This window comes from Lissotriton vulgaris, unplaced genomic scaffold (assembly GCF_964263255.1).
Source record: "Lissotriton vulgaris unplaced genomic scaffold, aLisVul1.2 SCAFFOLD_1708, whole genome shotgun sequence".
NCBI lineage: Eukaryota > Metazoa > Chordata > Amphibia > Caudata > Salamandridae > Lissotriton > Lissotriton vulgaris.
In genome coordinates this window covers 186,367-209,600 of record NW_028242080.1, presented here as the reverse complement: position 1 = coordinate 209,600, position 23,234 = coordinate 186,367, and the positions used below count along the sequence as shown (strand labels likewise).

The 23,234-nt window shown below is 48.4% G+C and overlaps 1 protein-coding gene across 1 annotated transcript in view; it reads right to left on the bottom strand.

The window, feature by feature from the left end:
• Positions 1 to 23,234, bottom strand: part of LOC147669070 (NACHT, LRR and PYD domains-containing protein 1 homolog) — a 210,103-nt gene that overhangs the window by 62,950 nt on the left and 123,919 nt on the right. The window contains exon 3 of the mRNA XM_086948248.1: positions 2,629 to 2,715. Within this exon, the coding sequence (XP_086804374.1) occupies positions 2,629 to 2,715 (87 nt within the window). The remainder of the gene's footprint in view (positions 1 to 2,628; positions 2,716 to 23,234) is intronic.

Here is a 23,234-nt window from a genome sequence, read left to right as displayed (position 1 = left end):
CTAGTGCACCCACTCCCCTCACCCAACACTTCACTCATGCATGACAATTGAAATAATGACGCGAGTCAGATTAACATGTGCATAATAAATCTTATTGTTTTTTTCACAATATTGTAAATATATTTCTATAAATTGCATGGGAGCTGTATTGACTCATACATCCCCATGTTTGTGGGGAGGGCAAGGGCATGCTTGTATCATCAGCATGGCCCTGCATTGCAAATAATAAATAGTCAGTGGCGATTCCGGGCGGATGCTCCCAGTCGCCTTTCGACCTCCTCCACATCAGCATTAGCCCGTGAGGCTGCAGTGGGCCTGGTGCTGCGGCGGGGTATCGTCACCAGCGGCAACGACAGGCTGCTGTGGCTGGAATTGCCCCCCACCTGCCAGGCCATGGCCAGTCGGCAGCAAACTCTGCACTACAGTGGTGACTTGCTCCAGTGCCCTAGCGACATCCTGGCAGCATTGCACCATTTGTAATTGCATGTGAACGACGCAATAGCTGGGAGGTGGCATTCCTGATTATGTGGTTAGAGCATGTGTACGCTGACAGGGGGGTCAGCAGCTGGCGGTGGCGGCTGCGGTTGACATCCTGCTGGGACGATAGGACCAGGGTGTTTTGTTCAACAGCAGAGGTCATTCTTTCCATGCTGTCAGTGAGCTGTCCCACATTTTGTGCAGTCTTGTGCAGCTGCAGGTGGATGGCTGCAAGTTGACGTGCCTGCTTTTGATGCACATGGAGCATCCGACGCTCAATAGACAGGCCAGGTACCCTGACATTCACCCTCCTGCCAGCGCGTGGTGTTGTGTCACGCGGCTCCCTCACCAGTCCGCTGGACTGTGAACGGACAGTGGCTGTGCGCCTTGTCTGCTTCCGTGCTGCAGCTGTAGTTGCCGGTGCGACTGGCATGGATGTAACTCCGGGTGGTTGTGGCGCGCCTGTTGTTGCAGGGGTGGCCCTGTCCACAGGAGCAGATGGTGGTACTACTGCTGCTGGTGCTGGCAGTGATGGTCCTGGTTGAGGGGTATGATGGGCCTCTCCCTTGGTGTCCTCGGGGTTGTCGTCAATGTGAAGGGCCTCACTGTTCTGCGCCACCTATAATGTAAATGGGACGGTGATTAAGGACATGTTTCTTGCACATGGAAGGTTGCTACATGCATGCAGGCTAGCATTCCCTGACTGGCTTTAGGAATGACTCTCACTGGACAGGTCTGGCTGTATGGGGCTATCTGCTAAATGTTCTCACACTACAAGTCCCACAATGCATTTGGGCTTTTCTGGTGTGCATGGCCTGCATGACTGGGGTTTCTAATGGGTAGCTCTGGAGTAATGGCCATTGTTAGGGGACAGGGTCGCAGTCGCATGGCACTTACCTTGGCATTCTTGGGTGGGTCGGGAGGAGTCCAGCTGGGTTACCCCCACGCACAGGATTCAGGGTGTCCTCCAGAAGGTCCTCCAGTGGGGTGTTGGGTGGTACAGTGGGCTCTCCTCCTCCGGTTGCGAGTCGCTCCCCCAGCCTCTCAGCAATTCTTTCCTTTGCACGCCCTCTGAGGTCATACCACCCCTTTTTCAGGTAGTCTATGGAGCGCTGGGTCAGTCCCACTGCGTTTACTTTAGCGCGGATGCGCAGCCAAATGCGCCTTTTGTCCGCCTCAGGCACCCTCCGTGAATCCTTCCCGAAAAGCTGGTCATGATCTTTGGCCACTCCCTCAATTAAATATTCCAATTCCTGCTTGGAAAATTTGATTTTCTTTTCCTTCCTGTGGCACTGCTACCTGCAGCTCCTGGGACATTTTCAGGGGTGGTTTGTCTCCTGATTTGCAGTTGAAGGTGGTCTGTAGTGGAGTTCTGGCCAGTGCTGCTTCCACTTTCAGGCTCAGTGTGCTGAATGAGGGAGGGAACTGCCTGCTTCCTGGTTGTGATGTCATCACTGTGCTCGAAATGCGACTTCCCGTTTTAGCGATCTCGCAATTAGCAAGATCACAATTTGCGATTTCGGTAATTGCAAGATCGCAATTTCTACGTGGAAAAAGGCAGATTCTGCGAATTGTTTTGCAATTTAAGCAAAATCGCAAACGGCAATTGTGGACGATTGCGATTCGCTTTTTTAAATCGCATTTCTTCATGAATCTCATTCTGCGAATTCTAAATTGCGATTCGGTAATTCTCGCAATTTAGAATTCGTAGAATGTGACTTTGATGAATCTGGGGGTTAATGCCCACAAGCCTCACTGTCAATACTCCGATCTCCAAGGGCTAAATCAGCCCCTCAGTGATCAAGTGCCATACTTGGCAGTAAACTATGACAACACCATGTTCACTTATTTATGGTACAGGTTTCTTATGCACATCATGGCAGTGGACCAAATATGTGGTTTTTCTTACCTACGGAATGCAAAAAAACACAATGCCTAAGGATAACTTGCCTCGGCCTCTGAATAGGGTTCCTAAGAAACAAAAGCTTGACCCCACTTTTACGATTTACTATTGTTGTAGAACATATCTGACATTGTTAATATTATTCTGTGACGGAATGACTGCCCCTTGAGAAAGCCTATCAGTACATGCCAAACCGGTGGCTTTTAAGGGCATTAATTTTTTCCAATGTACACATGCAGTCTACTTACCATAGCTTTTCAATGGCACAGTCCTCATGTTCCAGAAGGCGTCTGAAGATTTCACAAGATTTAGCAGTAAGTTTGTTGGAGCTCAGCCTGAAAAGACAGATTGATACAAACTGAGTGAGATCGTAGGATCCGGGAAAGGAATTCCAATTTTCAAAAAGAATATATAACCTCTGCTTCCTATTGCGGGCAGTGGTTTACAGTGCTAGTCTTTCCTGTGCCCTTTTAATTCCTTGCTCCGAATGCTAAAGAGATAATACCACTCCCGATGTATGCCATTACCCTTAATCCGCCTTCCTCGTCCCTGTCCTCACTTCAAGACAGGTAACCCTGTATTCCGTGATTGCAGAGAGGCTTAGTCACATCAGGTCAACAGAACCCCCCGCCCCACATACCCAACATCCCGCAAATAACACACAGACACCAGTGTTATATTGGGAAAAGTTGTTGCAGGTTTATTTTATTACATACAACGTTATATAATCACGGTGGGTTATCTTACGGGCGATCCAAGGGCAGGCCGCATTCTCGCCACCTGCCCGCCTGATGAGCCAAGCAGCACAGTGGCGAACCACCCATTCTGCTGCACCATTATGGTAATCACACTACTCACGCCTAGGCTAACCCCCGGTTGCACAGGCCCACAACCGCCCGAAGGACTACTAGGGCGCCGACACAGGTTCCCGGACCTCCCATGAGGTTCGAGGTTAGGCTCTGGCACCCCTATTTGCCTGCTGAAGTACAGTGTTGCACCTCTATGCTTCCGGATCGCCCAGTAACTCCGCCTGCAACAAAAAAGAACACATTAAAGATCCCCTAGGAGCCCCCACTAAGCTGACACTCTGGGTAAGAGGTAGGGAGGGAAAAGAGTGTCCCGATGTACAACTCGCGACGTCCGGGGCGGCAAAGAGGCCACTAAAATGGCGAGGGGGAGATATAGACCCCCTCACACTGCCTGCCGCCCCGGACGCGCGTCACAGTCCCGCCCACCCTCCTGCCGGGCTACACCTGCCCGGGGTAGGAGTGGGTGACCATGGGGAGAAGGGGGCTGGGTCAGCCCTCTGGGACGAAGGGCCCGCCCTCCTGATGGCCACCGCGTGGCCTCGGGCAGACACATTTTTTCCATAGAGGATTGCCTTTCTTCCCTTTTCAAACGTTGACTCTGGCCCTTCCCTATTATTCAGCCTCGCTGCCACAGCACCGCCTGCCCTGATTTAATATTTTTTTATTTCCTTTGGGTTACGGCAGAGGCAGAGCCACTGGTACCGCAGCACTGAGTGCTGACCTGGAATGGGGTGGGGGGCGGGGAAGAGGGAGGCACTGACCTCAGGGGAGGGCGCTTTGTTTAGCAATAACTTATGATTTAAAAGCACCTACTGCAGAGTTCCTTGTGCATCCAGTTTCAGGCGGTAATAAAAATGTCAAGAAAACTCTTGTGAATAATGTTGGTGCTGGTGTTTTGTGTAGTGCCAGTTTTGACTCGTCATAAAGTAGCACAGAGGGTTAGTATGCCTGCTGCAAAGGGCCGTTTTGTATTTTATGTTGACAGCTGAGTGGATTTGTAAAGCCAGTCTTTACCAGCTCTTTAAAACAAATTAAAAATATGTGGGAGAGGGTCTATGGAGAGATATGGGACACTTTGGCTGGTTGGTAGTGAGGGAATCCGAGGAGGAGGTCATGAGGTTGGTGGGGGCGGAAAAGAAGATTGACGCACCAGGCACCACCAGTGCTAAAGCCGGCCGGCCGTGTCCACTAGGATACAGATTTTCCACAGAGCGGTAGCCGTAGTACGACCAACTCATATTTCAAATCTGGATTGAGTGGAGTGCAGCCACGGCTCGTGCATGGCGTTACACCGTGCGGTGACGTCAGGCAGAGGAGGGGCAGGGTGGGGGGTAGTAAAATGCGGGATATAGACGATGTCAGGTAAGTACCGGAAAAAAAACGAATTTTGTTGTGCGCGCTGCATCGCCAAATGTGTAACGAAATTCTTATTTTTTTCGGTACGTACCTGACATCGTCCATATCCCTCATTTTACAACCCCCCACCCTGCCCCTCCTCTGCCTCCCGGTGTAACGCCCTGCACAAGCCGTGGCTGGTGGAGCGTATGGAATACACCTGTACCTATATTCAATAAGACCCTCTTAAGACCCTCTCAGACTTTTAAATGCTGATACATGAGTTTGGTCTTTATACCTACTTGTGCCCCTTCTTACCCCTTTTTATCTAGCTTCTTTTACTTTTCGTCTATCGCTTAATTTTATGTCATATCACACACCCTATGGGTTTATCTAATCTTCATACATGATTTTGCTCTTACTTACCGTCTGCTACTTGGGATTTGCTCTGTATTCTGGACCCTCAGGTCACGATCAACCCTCCAGGACTTCACGCACCTGAAATGTATACCTTAAATTGGACCCTTGTATCCTCTGATTGTCCTTTTTTCTCTGTTCATTTGTTTTTGAAAAATATGCTCAATAAAATTCGCCTGAAATTAAAAAAATATTTCAAATCTGGAGCAGGGCTAAGGTTTCATTCTTTTTCAGAAAAAGAATATCGGCCACTTTTTTATATTTTGCTTTTCTGGAACTATGAAGAGCCGACAGGGGAAATGGCAGTTACCTCTGTTTGCTTTAACGATCCAAAATTAAACGATTTAGATGCTTTTGAATACCTTTTTACTGATTTCTTTATGTGTTTGCTGTTTTAGATTTACATTTCAGACGGGAAAAACAGCAGATTTCACTGCAGTTTCCCAATTAATGGACATAAAAACAGGCCTGACAGGTGGAAAACAAGACAGGGATAACTCTAGGTGGGTTAGGTGGTACAGTGGAACCGTGCAACAGTGGTTGGCTTCCATTAGAAAACTTCATTCCCGCTTCCTTGCTTCACCACCATGCCCAGCAGGCCACCATCCCTAGGAGGGTCAACCATTCTTAATGGGTTCGCAAAATGCGAGTGCCTCATGAATACTGATGAGCCTTGCATTTTGCAACCCCATTGGGAATCGCAAACAGTGTCTCTGACATTGTTGTACATTTGGAATTGCGGCTCGCCATTTTTTGCAATTTGCGAGACGCAATACCAAATGGTTGTACATCTGGCCCTAAATTCTTATACATACAATGAAAATCCTTTACGGGAGAACTATGATGTCAAACAATGCAACCTGTTCTTAACTTCTGTAAAGACATGGGAAGAGGTGAAGGCATTACAGGATGTGGCACCAGAACCTGAAAAACAAGGATGGGTCAGAGCAGGATGCACAAAAAGGCAAGAAGATGAGGTGTGAGTGTACACAGATGGGAGACCTGTTTTACCAGATAGTTTGCTGCCTCCTATGGTGGTACTATCATGGTCCTGCTCACACTGGTAGGGATGATATGATGCGTCTATTTAATCAGATATGGTTCAATCCAAGTTTCAGATCAGTTGCAGAAGCCTTGTGTCATCGTTGCATAGTGTTTCAACAACAAAACGCTGGGAAAAGTACTTGTTACCATGAGTCATGTTGGTAGATCGTGGGCTTCGTTCAACTGAATGCAGCTTGATTTTTCTTGAAATGCCCTTTGTAGTGGTTTGAGATACATTCTTGTGATTTTGTGTGTGTTTTCAAGGTGGATAGAAGCTTTCCCCATCAGACAAAATGTCAGCCTTACTGTAGCTAAACTATTGTTGAGGGAGCTAATACCACTTTTTGGATTTAAAACTTCTTTGGAGTCAGACCGATGGACACACTTTAACAATGAGGTCCTAAAGATGTAATGTGCAGCATTGCAAATTGATCAGAAGCTCAATTTTGCTTATCATCCAGAAGCCTCTGGAATCATGGAGCAAATAAACGGAACATTGAAATCCAGAATGACAAAGGTGTGTGCTTCCACTTCTCTGAGATAGCCTGATTCATTACCTCTTGAGTTTCAGAAGTACCACACTCAGATGAACAGGACTATCTCTTCAGAAAATCATTATGAGAAGGGCTTTGAGACTGCCTGCAATTCCAGCTAATGCATTGGTTGACATTACAGATGATTTGGTGCTCGATTACAATAAATGACTGGCTGGAGTGGTACGTTCTGTGACTCAGCAGGTTGAGGAAGCTGCAACTACACCTCAACAGGAGCAGTTTAAGAGGAACAATCTTCCTGGAACTTGCTTTGCTGCTAAACCTAATAGCATCTAAATCCAAATTCATAAAACAGTCGTTAGAAGCGATGGATCCAAATGTGTTATCATCAAAACGTAATTTTATATGTGCTTGTATACTTGCTATATTTTCTGTTGTGATTGTAATATTGCTTATAGTTCTAAACCTGCCTCATCCTATTTACATGAGCAAAACCTACTGCTGCGCCTAAAAATGGTGTTGTGAATATTAATGAATTACTTGATACAAATGATGAATTATTGCATGGAGATCAGTCAACTAGCGATTTCTCAGCTAATGTATTAAAACAATTACTCTATGAATGCATCAGCAACATGGATACTAGAGATTGCTATGTGTGTTTTTGAAAGTGCCTACATTAGTTACTGAGGGGGTGGCCTACCATTATCTAATCTACCTGTAACATATGGTATTTCTTGTAGTGTTGTTGCAAGCTTATTTTATGGCAAGAGACAATTTCAGCATTATTGTCCTAATTATGATCTAATCTTTTCTGAAATACCTGTGAGTATTTAAATCCTGGGCCTGATACTAAAACAGCTGAAATGATGGGAAAATTATTTAGGCCTACACAAAGTCTAGACAGTGCTTATGCACACTGACACAATTTACCATGTCTTTTGCATAATGTAGAAAAGGAATTTGTAGAATCAATAGAGGGTAGACAAAGAGATTTTATGGCTAAAGCTGCCAATCATTCCAGGATGCCATCTTGGGCACGTAGGGAACCAGATCACAAAGCCACAGGAAACCAAGCTTCTATTGCCTTAGATTGGCAAAGCAGGGGTCGGCTATGTATACTAAAGCGTAGAACTGAAGTTGATACTAATGTTGTTGGTTCCAGCGAATGTGACGCACATTCCAAGTTTTGAAAAATTAGGGACGGTTTTTGGGAGATGTTGATCCAGTATTCCTTGGGGTTTATTATATTTGTGGGCAGAATGACTATTATTGGCTACCTAAAATTTGTATTAATCCTGTTATATGGGGATTGTTTTTCCAGAAAGCTACCATGGAACCAATGGAGATTCTTATAGGAGATTAAAAAGAAGAGCAAGCGCAGGGGAAGTAGTAGGGGAAGTTTTTGGAGCTCTTATAAAATCTGTGGGGCTAATTCTGAACTCTCACAAAATTAAAAAAAATTGTCTACAGTAGTGGACAAGCTATCTACTGATACTGCTTGAGAATTCCTAGCAATAGATACTGAAATGATTGCCATGAGATTTATGGTACTTCAAAATTATCTTGCTTTGGACGTCCATCTTGCAAAAACACGCTGAGTCTGTCGAATGCTTAAAGTGCAGCATTGTTGCACTTATATTTCAAAGAAAATTAAAGACTTGAGAGGTTTCATTCAGAACATCGCTCAACTTGAAAAAGACTTGAAAGCTTTAAAAGTTGATGCTGCTTGGAAATCAATTGGGAAAGGGTTTTCTTCTATAGGCAGATGGTTTGCAGGAAATGGGTGTTTGGGAAAATCTTGAAGCCCATCTTGACATCTTGACAATTGCATTATGCATACAGACCTTTGTTGTTATCTTGAAGGTCTAAAGATGAAATAGAATTGGAGGATAGACAGTTTGGCTACTACAACAAAATAAAGGTTTTGAAAAACTCTTGACTAAAATTCATGAAGACTACATAATTGTAATGTGTGATATCAGATGAGAATTTTATGAGGGCTTGATTCACCATTAAATGCGGGAATGATGAAGCAGATATAATACTTAATTTTTATATGACATCGCAAACAAAGGGGTCCGTTAAGATGGCGGACGGACAAAGTCCGTCCGCCATCCTGTCGGGGGCTGGTACCGTCCGCCACAAGGGCGGAGGAACCGTGCCCCCAATTAAGATGCACCCGCCACAGTGGCGGGTGCATCCCGCATTTTTAACATTGCGGCGGACGGTGCTTAATGTGAAAAATGCTTGTTGTGTGTTTCACAGCACAATATGACAGGCACCGCGCGGTGCCTGCCATGTTGTGCTGTGAAACGCAGCCCCCCCCTGCACCCTGGGGGCCCGTAACGGGCCCCCAAAGCAGGAACCATATGCCTTTTCGTGGCGGCATTGCCGCCACGGAAAGGCATTCCTCCCAGGCCATCCTAATATGGCTGGCGGTGTCTGATAGACACCGCCACCATATCAGGTCTTTTCCGCCACGGTCGCAAGGCGACCTCGGCGGAAAAGCGGTGGACGGTCTTCCCCTCCGCCACAGTCCCCCCCGCCATTGTAATATGGCGGGGGAAGAAAGGTGTTGGACGAGCAAGGATGGCGGACGGATCGCCACCGCCTGCATGGCGGTGGCGATCCGACCGCCATCCTAATGGACCCCAAAATTCTGACACCTTTTTGAAAGAAAACGACAAAAGTGCACAATGGATGCGTTGATGTGTTTTGAAAAATAGTTGATGTGTTTTGAAAAATAGTTATAAAGAAACTTAGTTAGTGCATCATAAAAGCATGCAGAAAAAGAGTAGAGTAGGCATAAAATTGCTTGTTTAAGTACCATAGGTGTGTACTTACTAAAATGTTATGGTATTCTTTTAAAATTAATTAGAAATGTGAAAGTGATAACTCACATGTGTGAAAGTATTTCTAAATAGTTTTTGAAGATAATTATATATTCGAAGAATTAACAGAACTAAATGCAAATTAGATGACATGAACATTTATTGAAGAATGATTATTACTATATTTGCTCAATGGGCATTCACCGAGAAGAAGAAATGGTGTTGCACGTAAATGATAAATCTGATGTAACTGAAACTTTCACGGAATTCTCTTTATATATGTTCTAATGTAACATGTCCAAAACTACATTTGTTTTTAAGATTTTTGAGAGAAAGGTACATGTTGGTACTGACGAAATGCAATAGGACGTTATAGTTATACATGACATTTATAATGGACTAACTTATTTTAAGCACATATTTATGCTACAAATCATGTCTAAATGTCATAATTCATCATGAAAACATATATTTGAATACTTAATTCCTGCTTATGTTCGCCCAAATTCAAATAGGTCTGTTTGCCAATTCATGTAAAAATGTTCCTCCTTGCCTGACTATGTCACCATGGGAGAATATCTCAATATTTCAAATTAATTGCAACTGTATACTGTTTTAGGAGTTCTCATGGGTCAACAAGGGCCATATGATACAAATATGTTACACCAGGAACATCTGCCTTGGAAACTGCCCTTTCGAACTTGTTCATGTGCTTTGTTAAAAGATCTTTGTTTAAAGATCCACCTCAACCGGATGATCAATCATTTATGGAACCTGAAACGCCTATATTCCCAAAAAATGTGCCTTCTTTATATCTCTTGACAAGCATCCTATAAGAACTGACCAATGGACTGAGTGTTCTGATCTAATAAGGTAACCTAGAAGGTGCCACCCCAGAACTTTGATAATATAACACCCATTGGATTGATGATTGGAACACACATTCTTTTTGCCACCTTTACCATGCAAATTGCTTCCTATCGAACTTAGAGACAACCATCAGACTAGTGAAATCTCCTGGCTGGTGCAAACGCTGTGTGCACTATTCCTCGACTTCTTTCCCCCATGGGAGTGAATCTTTGAGCTGACTTGATTCCTGTCCTTTCCTGAACTTTCCTTCTAGAACTTTGATAATTGATGGCCCATAAAGATCAATTTGATGATTCTGTACCCATAACTTTTAATGCCTGATGTAAATGTAAATGTATGTGTCTTGTAAAGCGCACTGCTGCCCTGAGGCGTCGTGGCGCTGTAGACCGCTGAGGAACCCGTCCTGGCTATCCCTGTGAGATGGTCCCTACTGGGTATCTCCAAGGTGAAACCAGGCATCCCCAGTGAATGTGGGGGGCCGTTGTAGAGATGAGGCAAGCTAATGCCCAGAGTTGCCAAGTGTGATCCCTGGTTAGAGTAGGCACAGAGGCGAGAATTATCAAGTCCGCTGATCCTGGTCCACGACCCTGCCGCGTCGGGAATTGAACCCTGGTCCCGGGCCGCTCTCTGCTTCCGGGTCTGCCGCCTCTAACTAGTGAGCCACACCACTCCACTACTGATATTGGTATATTTACTTCCTAAAAATACTGATAAAACCTAACCATTTATAAACCCTGTTTCTGTCTGTCTATGACTAGTCTCCAATACTTGATTGTGCATTTTCATAGTTTAAAGGAGGGATGGGAATTCTAACATAGAGGTCTCTAGTCTACAGGTCTGCTGTTACTATTTTGTATAGCTTTAACTGAGTTGCTTGTTTGCATGATCCTAGCTCGTCTAAATTTGTTTAGGGGATTTGGTTTAGCAGTTATAATTCTGTACCTATATAATATATTGTTAAGAGTTGTATACAAGAATCTTATTACTAGCTTACTGATCAATTATCCAATTCCTGGTCCTTATTGGATGACTGGATTGGATCCCCTATATATGACCCCTCACTGCACTGTTCAAGATCCATTGGAGGACCAAGTCAATGACTCTGAGGTGCAGTGCCAGGTAAATTTAAGACCAATAATACATGGGCCCAGTGGCGCTACAGCAGCCCTCTTGGTACACTGTTGTTAGACCAAAAAGTACACAGTGTTCTTTGGTAGAATTTCTCTTCCTGTTGTTCATCTCCTGAATCATGCTGGAAGACTAGGTGACTATCCATATGCTGGCCAGCACTGGCTGAGGTCCCGATAGTGGCCAGTTTCTTCTGGGTATATCCAAATACCCAGCATATGGTTTGGCTTCTCCTCCTGTATGGCCAGACAAATTCATTTCCTCTCTGAACAGGTAGGCAGAATATGAGGTGTGAGGTGGACCCTCAGCTTCCCTACTTGATTGTGCAGACTTTGGGTGATATCCATCTCCTCTGAGATATTGGCTGTCTTGCAGACACCGACCTTGGTCTCACAGCAGCAACTGTTCCAATTGATGGGCCTTTCTACGGATGATGAAGTGCTTCTCATTACCTGTAAGGTCTACAGTGTTCACAAGTACAAGTATATCAAGTGAGTAGATTGTACTTGTCTGAAAGGAAAACGTTCAACAGCTCACAGCTCTATTACTTCTGTTTCATTCCAGAATTCCAGACTGATTGTAAAGACAAGCTGATGTAAAGGTCTGGTGTTCTTGTAACTGGGGAATGGTAGCTTAAGATGGTTTTATACAGCTTGTTCTGTATGAATCCCTGAAGGTACTCCAGAGCACCAGCCTAAAACATTTGTGGGCCACTGATCAATAGCACTGGAGTTCCTGAGCATTCAGTGTATGCTACGTTTACATTAAAGCTCTGGAAAGCCTTGCATGGTAATGACACCATCTCCAATAAGCTTCTGAATTTAATTTAGATCTGTTCCTCTCAAATCCCCAAACATAACTCATGCAAGTGATCATCCTTGAACGTCATATTGGTGTCTTTCTCTTGATTTAGTTTCTGTGGGTAAATGTTGGTCTAAGCGCACAAGTTACTTACCTTCGGTAACAATATATCTGTAAGAAACATTAGTTAGTTAGATTATTTACCTTCGAATATCCCCAGGCGTCAGGCTAGATCCGGAAAGATTTTTCATCAGCAGTACCCCTGCTCGTCCGTAGGCGTCATCTGTGGCTCCGCGTCCGTTGTCGGTGTCGTAATCGCCAGGACGATGTCTCTGGGGTACTTAGACACGCCCTTGCGCGCTGACGTCATTTCTGTACATAGTTTTCCGCGCCAGGAACGCAGAGCCATGCCATGAAACTAGGGCCCTGACAGGGAAATTCCTTAACCCTAGATATCGATTTGCAGAACGGGGAGGATGGGTGGGGCGGTAAGGAATCTAACTAACTAATGTTTCTTACAGAAGGCAAATAACTTGTGCATCTGAAAGAAACACGTTAGTTAGATTCCTTACCTTAGAATAGATACCCCAGCAAAACCAACCCCGGTGGTGGGCCTGCAAACCAAGATCACACCAGGAAGTCCGGGGGAACGGAACGGCCAAAGAAGCCATCTCTCTGGACTTGGCTATCCCCAGGCAGTAATGCTTGGAAAACGTGTGCAGCGAAGCAAACGTAGATGCCTGACAAATGTCCTGCAAAGGGACTTACCGTCCCAAGGCAGTAGTAGCCGCCGTGGCCCGAGTGGAATGGGCTCGTAGCCCCACAGGAGGATACTTCTTAGCCAAAGAATAACAGACCTTAATGCACAAAACAATCCAGCGAGAGATGGTTCGCTTGTGCACCGCCCGCCCCCACGTAGCCAACGAAGAGTTGGTCGTCCACCTGGAACTGGTTTGTGCGATTCAGATAACAGGAGAGAGCACGTTTTGGGTCCAGACGGTGGAGCCTCTCTTCCTCTTTCGAGGGATGTGAAGGCAGAAAGAAGGTGGGCAAGGTAATGGACTGCCCGATGTGAAAGGCAGTAACCACCTTAGGAAGAAAAGAAGGACGAGTCCTCAGAACAACGTTGTCAGGACGGACAGAAAGGAAAGGAGGCTTAGAGGAAAGAGCCTGGAGCTCACTCACTCTTCTGGCAGAGGAGACGGCAACCAGGAAATCAGTCTTTAGACAAGAGAAAACATGTGAGAAAGGCCTTTCAGGAACCTATTTACAGCAGGGGACTTGAAAAGGGAAGGTTGATCAGGAAACCTGATGAAGGCTGAAACTGCTGAAAGATATCCCTTGATGGTGCCCAGAGCAGAGCCCTGCTGGGCCAGGGAAAGAAGAAAGAGGAGAACCTCAGAAAGAGGGGCGAAAAGGGGATCCACAGCCTTTGCTGTGCACCATGCCACAAATTTGTTCAACTGGCAGGCGTATACCATCTTTGTGGAGGGAAGCCTGGCTGCCAGAATAACATCACAGACTTTAGGAGGCAAGTCAAATTGCATCAACAATCACCGCTGAATCTCCTCGCTTGGAGGTGGAGGCTGGATAGGTTCGGGTGGAGGACCGTCCCCTGGTGCTGCGACAGAAGGTCCTCCTGAAGCAGCAGTCAAATCGGGGGATCGATTGACAGACTGAGTAGCTCGGGATACCAGTACCTACTTGCCCAATCCGGAGCCACAAGGATGACTTGGGCCCGGTTGCGCCTGATATTCTTCAGCACTCTGGGCAGAAGTGGTATAGACGGAAAGGCGTATAACAGACCGCAACTCCACTCGCAACGAAAAGTGTCTCAGAGCGAATGCCGCCTTGGAAATTCCAACGCACAGAACTGATGACATTGCGCGTTCTCTTCGGTGGTGAATAGATCTAACCAAGGCTCTCCCCACTGCCAAAAGAGTCCTTGCGCCACGTCCAAGTCAGACACCACTCGTGATCCATCATGCACCGACGGCTGAGTTCGTCCACCCTGGCGTTCAGAGAGCCCGCCAGGTGTTGAACCACCAGGGTGATGCCCTGATGTTCCAGCCATGTCCATATGCGCAGAGCCTCCTGACATAGGGTCCACGACCCGACCCCACCCGGTTTGTTGCAATACCACATGGTGGTGTTGTTTGTCTGTGAACACCTGCTCTACACTTCCCCGGACAGAGGGAAGGAATGACTTCAGTTCAAGTCGGATCGCCCGCAGCTCCAGAAGGTTAATATGGAGCCGGGACACCACTGGACACCAGAGGCCTCTGATCTCTGCCTCTCCCATGTGGCCACCCATCCCAGGAGGGATGTATCCGTCACCACTGTGTGCTCCAGTTGGGGTAGGGAGAGAGATCTGCCACTGACCCACTCGCAGTCCGTGAGCCACCACTGCAACTGTCTTGCAGTGCCCTCCGAGATCTGGGAGTGGTCGAACAGGTTGCCCTGATGTTGTGCTCACTGGAACGTCAGGTCCCACTACATAGCCCGCATCCGGCACCTGGCGGGATGTACCCCCAGGATCCAGGAAGCCATCAGACCCAGCAGCCGTAGGGCCATCCTGACCAAAACTCAGGATAAAGGCTGAAAGATTGGAATCAGAGCCTGAATATCCCAAACCCGCTGTCCGGGAGGATGGATCCGAAACTGCGCCGAGTCCAGAACCGCTCCGATAAAGAGGAGCTTCTGGGAGGGACTCAGACTTCGGCACATTGACGGAGAACCCCAGTGAATGGAGGAGGTCGGCCGTAGTCTGGAGGTGGGAGATGACTGTTTGGGGTGAGCCCGCCCGCCTTCAACAACCAGTCGTCGAGATAGGGGAAGACTGGAACCCCTAATCTCCGCAGATGAGCTGTGACCGCCGCCATCACTTTCGTGAACACCGAGGGGCACTGGTGAGGCCAAAGGGGAGCACAGTAAACTGAAAGTGCCCGTGGCCTACCGTGAACAGCAGGTAACACCGGTGGACCGGGAGGAAGGGAAGGTGGAAATAGGCGTCCTGCAAGTCCAACGCTACCATCCAGTCTCCAGGGTCTAGGGCAGCCAGAACCTGAGCTAATGTCAGCATCTTGAACTTCTCCTTCCGGAGGAAGACGTTGACGCTCCGGAGGTCCAAGATAGGGCGTAGGCCCCCTTTGCCCTTCTTGGGAACCAGAAAGTAGTGGGAGTTAGAACCCCGTCCTACTTCTGGGCCAGGAACGCGCTCGAAGGCCCCCTTTGCCAAGAGGGCCGTAACTTCCTCCTGCAGAAGTTACAAGTGATCCCCCTGCGGTGGCATGGCTGGAGGGGTCGTCTCGAAGGGGTGGGAGTAGCCCCTTCGGACGATTTGCAGCACCATCCTGTCCGAAGTGATGGTATGCCAGTGGAGCAGGTGATGGCGAACTCTGCCTCTCACTGGCGTGGAATAGGCCTGAAAGCTTGGACTAGGAAGGCTTTGATGCTGATGCTGCGGGAGCTGATGTGGACTGACCGGCTCTCTGTCCCCCTGCTCCGCCAAGGCAGAATCCACGTCCTTGATCACGTTGATGCTGGTTCTGCGGCCTGTGGCTGGACGAACGTGCAGGGGCACCCCTTCCTTGGCCACGAAAGGGGCGAAAAGCAGAAGTTTGCTAGCGCTGAGCCGACAGTCCCAAGGACTTGGCCGTAGCCCTGGAGTCCTTAAAGCGCTCCAGGGGCTGTCTACTTTGTCACCAAAAAGGCGACGTCCATCAAAGGGCATGTCCATGAGAGTACTCTGGACATCCCCTGAAAAGTTTGTGAACCTCAGTCAGGTGTGACGACGAATCGCCACAGTCGTTGCAATCGCTCTACCCAGCGAGTCTGTAGTGTCAAGCCCACACCGAATGGAATACCGTGCTGCCTCTCACCCCTGGGGCGGTACAAAAGGGGGTGGAAGCATGTCCGCCACAGTATCCCTCAGAGAGTGGGTGTAATGGTCCAAAAGGCATGCAGTATTAATGCACCGCAACCCAAAACTGAGTGAGGAAAACAGTTTCTTGCCAAACTGTTCCATCCTTTTGAATTCCCGGTCCGGAGGTGCGGTCGGGAAGGCGGTTTGGGATGTGGAGGCCTGGATAACCAGCCTCTCAGGGGTGGGGTGTGTGGACAGAAAGCCGTGGCCGCCCGGAGCTGGGCAGTGGCGCCGGGCCACTTTCCGATCCACAGGAGAGACTGTGGAGGGCTTGGACTTAGTGCTCATCTGAACATCGGTGAGGGCCTCATTAAACTGCTGCAGAGGCTCCGAAGAGCTTACCAACGGTTGAAGCAACTCGGTGAGGAGGTTAGTCCTCACGGCCGCTGCAGGGAGCTCAAGGCACAAGGCCTTGGCCGCCTTGCGCAGCACCAAATCATAAGTAGCACCCTCCTCCGTAGCCACGGAAGGAGGAGAGATGAAACCAGTGTCAGGAGAAGTGTCTAGACCACTGACCTCCCCCAACTCATCTGCCCAGTCCTGACTTAGCTTGCACTGATGTGCCAGAGGGTCCTCAGACCCCTCCCAGTCCTCCCCTTCATCCGTGTCCTGATAAACAGGCATAAATGACGGAGCCGGGTCATAGGCGAAGGGCTCACCCATCGACGCCGGAGACGGTGCCGAGCGGCGCTGCTCCGACGCCGGACCCGGACCGGGGCTGAAACCAGGGATGGCATCGTCCGAGGACAGTGCCGGGTGTGGCACCATGGTGGTCGGCGCCAGCAGAGGAGTCGTGAGGTCAACTGCCGTCGACCGGGATCCAGGCCTAAGGCGTCGGGATCAAAGTCGATGACGGCACCGGGGCCGATGCTGCCAGCTCAGTAGGACCCCCAGTCGGACCTGCAGGATCAAGGGGCGTGCCGGCAGACCTCAACGGCATGAGGAGAGTCCTCATGGCCACGAGGAAGTCTCGAATCTTGCCTGGAGTCGCATGAAGTCCAGGGACCGGAGGGTGTGAGACCGGATGCGACTTTTTGACTCTTTTTGCCATGCTTCGACTTACCTGAGTGCGGGGATTTGGATCCCGACGAACGGTGATGACTGAGGCTCCGCGATCGGTCCCTCGACCGAGACCGCGCGGAGCCGACTGCGGGATCTTGAGGAGCTTGCGGGACCGCTCCCGCCTAGCTTTCGACGTCAAGGCCCAGCAGTCGGGGCACGAGTTGTCATCGTGGTCGGACCCAAGACAGTAGAGCCACCTACTGTGGGGGTTGGTAACCGACATCAGTTGGTGACAGGCGTCACACGGTTTGAACCCGGGCATCCCTACCGGCACCAGGAATCAAAGTCCACTCGAAAAAGATAGACAAAATGTCCCAAAAGTTAGTCAAAAAATGACTAAGGGTATGCTCTTTCCAGATCTGCGCTTGCTGGTGCGGAAAAAAGAAGAATTGATGTCAGCGCACAAGGTCGGCATCTAAGTACTCCAGCGACGTCATCCCGGCGACTACGATGCCGACGACAGACGCGGAGCCGCAGACCACGCCTACCGACGCACAGGGGTACTGCTGACGAAAAATCTTTCCGGATCCAGTCTGACACCTGGGTATATTCTAAGGTAAGGAATCTAACTAATGTGTTTCTTTCAGATGTTTGGGTTTACTACATCTGACCACTCACTTCTGAAGATAGTTTGGTCACTTGTTCAGATGGCTCTGTGGGTCAGATCTTGAAACCTGAATTTAGCCTCCAATGTCACTGGCAGCCTAGGCAATCTTTCTTGGGTAACATGGTCTTTCCTACCTGACTCTTTGACTCTTTGACGGCAGCTATGCTTGATAATTCATTCGGCCATTAATTGTGTTTAAAAAGATGGTTAAGCAGAGGGTTGGACTGGAAAATAAAATCGGCCCGGGCTCCAAAATAAAAGTGGCCCCCATTAGCGAATTAGACAGTTAAAAAAAATGGTCCATGTTAGCAAGATGAGCCAGTTTTGAACCTCTAAAGGCACTCTGTATAAGTGTTTTGCAAGGTATAGAAGACTGTGTGGATTTGTTCTTGCAGCAGGCAATATTTGTGCTAATTTCATAGAATGCAACAGTAAACACCCTCCAACCAGACCAAAAAATAGGCCCAATAAATTCAGAAAAACTGGCCCACAAACTGGCATGTCAGAGCAGCTTATCAGGCACTGCCTGCCTGTCCTATAGGCCAGTCTGAACCTGGTTAACCCTCAAACGAAACTCCTTCATTTTACTCCACCAGTCCTGTTTTTTGGAACCTAGCTCGTCAAACAATTTTAAGGGGGGCCAGTCAGTTGCTTCATAACGACTTTCTGCAGTAATTTGAAGGCACATTTACTCACCATCACCCATGTATGGATTTGCAGCAGGTATTCATGCAGTAGCCCTGTTTCAGTATTGGTGTAATTGACAAACATCTAAAAGTCTAGAAGGTGAGATCTGATGTCCCTGCCAAAAAATAGTTTGGCACTGAGTAGGGCCAACGCTCGAAGGATTCCACCTTTGAGGGAGACAATCAGTTAAGAACCCATTTTAATCTGTTTTCACCTATATTTCAGAAACTATTGTAAGCATCTCGTAACTTTTCCAATAACTCCTTCCCAAACATTTATCCTCTTTAAGCAAACCAATGGGGTCCACTGGATAAATGGTGATGGATAGATTGTGTTGAATTGTAATTGCAAGTATTACCCCTGATGCAGAAACGCACCAGAAGATGAATATAACTCTACTCTGTTCTGGGTTGGTAGAATACAGAGCGCCTGTTTGGTTGAGTTGGACATTAGGGAAGACATCCAAGTGCAGCCCATGGCATGCACTGAACAGAAGCAGCCATGACATATGCTCTATATATTTCCTCAGAGTTACAGATGAGAGACCTGCAGTTAAACACTGTATACATTCAGCTCTGGCAAATGATCGGAGTTCATCCAGGAGCAACAAATAGTCACCCACTTCCCACACACAGGAGAAGAACTTCCATGATAATGCTCTTTACAGGTTATCCAGGAGGGACATAGCAGTGACCCTCAGGAGTACACTTCTTGCAGACAATCAAGATAAATACTGTACAGTATCCAACAAGAACCAATAGAGGAGTAATCCACATGAAATTCCTGTTTGTGTGAATCCAGAGTCAATTGCATTGTATTGCACTGTAGTTGAATTTATATAGTGCTTCCTACCCCTGATGAGGCGCTAAAGTGCTTGGTGGATGGGTAGCAGGCTACTGTGTGGGGCAAGAAAAAAAAGGAAGAGCAGCATGAGACTTTGACATAGTTCAGGGCAGGCCTGTGGGGACTACATTGCTGAGCTTCATTTGTGCCAGGAGAAGCTGTGTCGCATGCCTAGCCCTGCCCCGCCCCACCCCACCCCACCTGCTGCTACAAGCACTCAAGCACTCCTGCGGTGTGGGAAGAGCAACCTGAGACTTTGCTGCAGATCAGGGCAGACCAGTGGGAACTACACTGCCCAGCATAATTTGTGCCAGGAGAGGTGCCATCACATGCCCTGCCCCACCGTGCCTGCTGTTACAAGCACTCAAAAGGTCTCCACCCCTCCTGCACCATGGTAAGGGCAACCTGAGACTTTGCCACAGTTTGGGGCAGACCAGTGAGGACTAGACTGGCCAGCATCATTTACACCAGGAGAGGAGCCGTCCCTTGTCCTGCCCTGCCTCCTGCTACAAGTGCTCAAAAGTGCTCTAGCCCTCCCATGGCGTGGAAAACACCCGGGTTGAGACTGGGCCTGTCTTCATCTGTCATTGACTGGATGAGGCCAGGCTCGGACACCCTTCTGACACCGGCTTCCTTGTGGTAGGTCTGCGAGACTCTATTTACAACTTTCAAAGCTCAGAACCATACTCTAACCTTGGAGGCCACCCTGCTTGTTTTGTGACTTTGTAGCTGCTTTTTAGGTCTCGCAGACCTAGCGCTGGAGCGCGCATGCGCTCCTCGCTCTGCAAGGCTTATTGTAATCAGTAAGATTTCAGAAGTGGTGTTTAAGCCCCGTCCCTGCATTTCATTGGCTTGCGTCATCATCCATGCTGAACGCTGGTTTTGGATTGTACAGAAGGCTTGTTAGTTCCTCCTTGTTACCACCCTGTCTAATTTTAGCCCCGCCCATCCAGCATGCACGGCGTACTTGCGGCTGTACACTATTGACTTTATTAGTTGGTGTAGGCACTTTTTTCATTAAAGTGAATCTGGTCTCACGTCAATGCATAGCATACATTTTTGTGGCATTACACTGTTTTCTTTATTATTATTATACGATGTAGGCAATTTTGCACTTAAGTGAAGCTGCTTTCATGTGTTTGTGTTGTGTTGATGCGTGGCGAAGGAAGCGCCGAATATCCTCCGATTGTCTAATAATAAGCCACGGAGAGGTTAGTACATTCGGGTCAATACTCTGCGTGTTCAATTGTTGCTTTTCTGCTTTCACAGGAGAGGCTAGTACGTTCGGGGCAATACGCTGCGTGTTCAATTGTTGCTCTTCTGCTTTCACGGGGGAGGCTAGTATGTTTGGGGCAATACGCTGCATGTTACATTTTTGCTTTTCTGCTTTCACGTCGCTGTGCATGATTGAATTGTAATGATTTTTGGCAAAGGAAGCGCTGACTGTCCACCGATTGTTTAATAATAAGCCACAGACAAGTTAGTATGTTCGGGGCAATACGCTGCATGTTAACTAGAATGGGGCAAGCCATGATACAAAGAGGGAGGTAGAGGTTCACGGGGAGAGAGAAAGAGAGAGATACTGAGAGGCAGTAAGAGCTTTCACGTGTTCATGTTGTGTTGATGCGTGGCGAAGGAAGCGCTAAATGTCCTCCGATTGTCTAATAATAAGTCACGTAGAGGTTAGTACGTTCGGGTAATATGCTGCATGTTCAATTGTTGCTTTTCTGCTTTCACATCACTGTGCACGTTTGTGTTGTGTTGATTTATGGTGAAGAGTGCGCCGACTGTCCACCGATTGTGTAATAATAAGCCACGGAGAGGTTAGTACATTCAGGGCAATACGTTGTGTGTTTAATTGTTGCACTTCTGCTTTCACAGGAAAGGTTAGTACGTTCGGGGCAATACGCTGCATGTTCAATTTTTGCTTTTCTGCTTTCATGTCGCTATGCATGTTTTTGTTTTGTTGATTTGTGTCGAAGGAAGGGCTGACTGTCCACCAATTGTTTAATATTAAGCCACAGACAAGTTAGTACGTTCGGGGCAATATGTTGTGTGTTAACTAGAATGGGGCAAGCCATGAGACAAAGAAAGAGGTAGAGGCTCACGGGGAGACAGAGCGAGAGAGACACAGAGGTAGTAAGAGTGAGTGATATGCGCCAGTACTCGGCAGTTTGACAGGAAGCCACAGGCAGGTTAGTACGTTTGGGGCAATACGCTGCGCGTTCAACTCTTGCTCTGCTGCTTTCACCTCGCTATGCATGTTTGTGTTGTGTTGATTTGTGGCGAAGGAAGCGCAGACTGTCCACTGATTGTTTAATAATAAGTGTTGGACAGGCCACATGGAGGGCCGCTCTCCCCCGGCTCAACCAGGCCCGAGCCCAGTCACGCAAGTACCACACACCACCATTGCACGTCCTCCGTCCTCTCAGGGACCCCTGCCCTCGAACATGTTAACCTCGTGGGTCCGATCCACTGCCGGCCCACGCGCCCAGCCCGGGCCGCCATCTTGGACACTTCACCACGAGGCTGCCTGGCCCCCGATCGACCTCAACCCTGGGCCTAGCCCAGCCTCAGACATTCCGGCACCACCCTCCACCCAGGAGGTGAGCGGGCTACTTGGCAAGTCAATGGGAGAAAGAGGTGCCGATGGCTCTCCCCCGCCCAGTGCCGCTCGCCCATCGCCTCCCCGGGCACTGGCTCCACCCCCCTGCTGGGTGTCTGGACTCCCTCATCCCGGACCTCCCGACCTCCAAGTGCGAGGGTCCGGACATCAAAGCACGCCAGCCCTATAACTGGGGCAGCTCCAGAGCAGGAAGGCAGTTGTATCTTGGAGTCGAGAGACGTAAAGAGGAACTCATCCTGGACGGACTACTGGCGCTGCCGTAGCTCTGTCCTGTGCACCATCGTCCTGCCTGTTGGCGCTGCCACAGCCGTCGTAACCTTCATCCTTCATCGTCGTCGGGATCTGCTGGCGTGGCCGCGGACCGTTGTAACCGTCATCTTTCACCGGGACCTGCAGGCTCCGCCGCGGACCGTCGTCCTTCCTTCATCCATCTCGGGACCTGCTTGGCTCCTCCACGGCCCGATCATCTAGAACGCCGAGCTCGAGGATTGAGAGCTATTTTGTACTCATTGGTAACTAAGACTGTCCCGCTACCCCTTTCCTCAGCCAGAGATCAGAACCGAGGGGACCCCTGAGTCCAGACCTCCTTGTATCATACCAACGTAACCTAAGAATTGCATATAAAGTTTCGTTAACCTTCAATCTTGTGTGGTGTCCGTCTGTGGGGGGGAAGTTACTTGTCTGTACAGTCGTTGGAGACGGCTCTCCCTGGAGACCTCTCCCCGTAATCTCGGCCGACCCTCCCGGTCCGTCTAACATTGGTGGCCAGCGGCGCGATCCGAATCACCGCATAACGTACAGAGAGTAGCTCACCCCACAACGAACCACAATGTCAACTAAAGAGAGCGGATCAACTGAGAAGTTCCAAATGGAAAAACTAGAGGAGTACAGCCATCGTGAACTAAAGCAGTTCTGCATCGAACTAGGTATCGCTACCACCGGACTAAGCACCAAGGACGATTTTAAGCATGCCCTAGAATCTTGGGCAGAGACCGGGGATGTCGAAGCCCCTGAGCAAAGCACCGCGAAAAAGACCAACACGGCCCCTGAAGGGCAAAGAACCAGTCTCTCGCAAGACGAGATCCAAGAAAGAGAAAAAACCCGACTACACGAACTAGAAATGGCCCGACTCAAGATGGACGTAGAACTCAAGTTGGCCGAACAAAAAATAAACTTAGAGCACCTACGTCTCCGAGAAGAAAGAGAGGAGAAACAGAGGCAAAGGGAACTCGAGGAAAAGAAACTAGCGTACGAGCACGAACGGAACCTAGCCGAGATCAACCTGCGCAAGCAGAATAAAGAGTTAGGGGTGCCCGAGAGACCACACACCCCAGGGACCACGGAGAAAACAGTACACATCCCCAAGGATGTT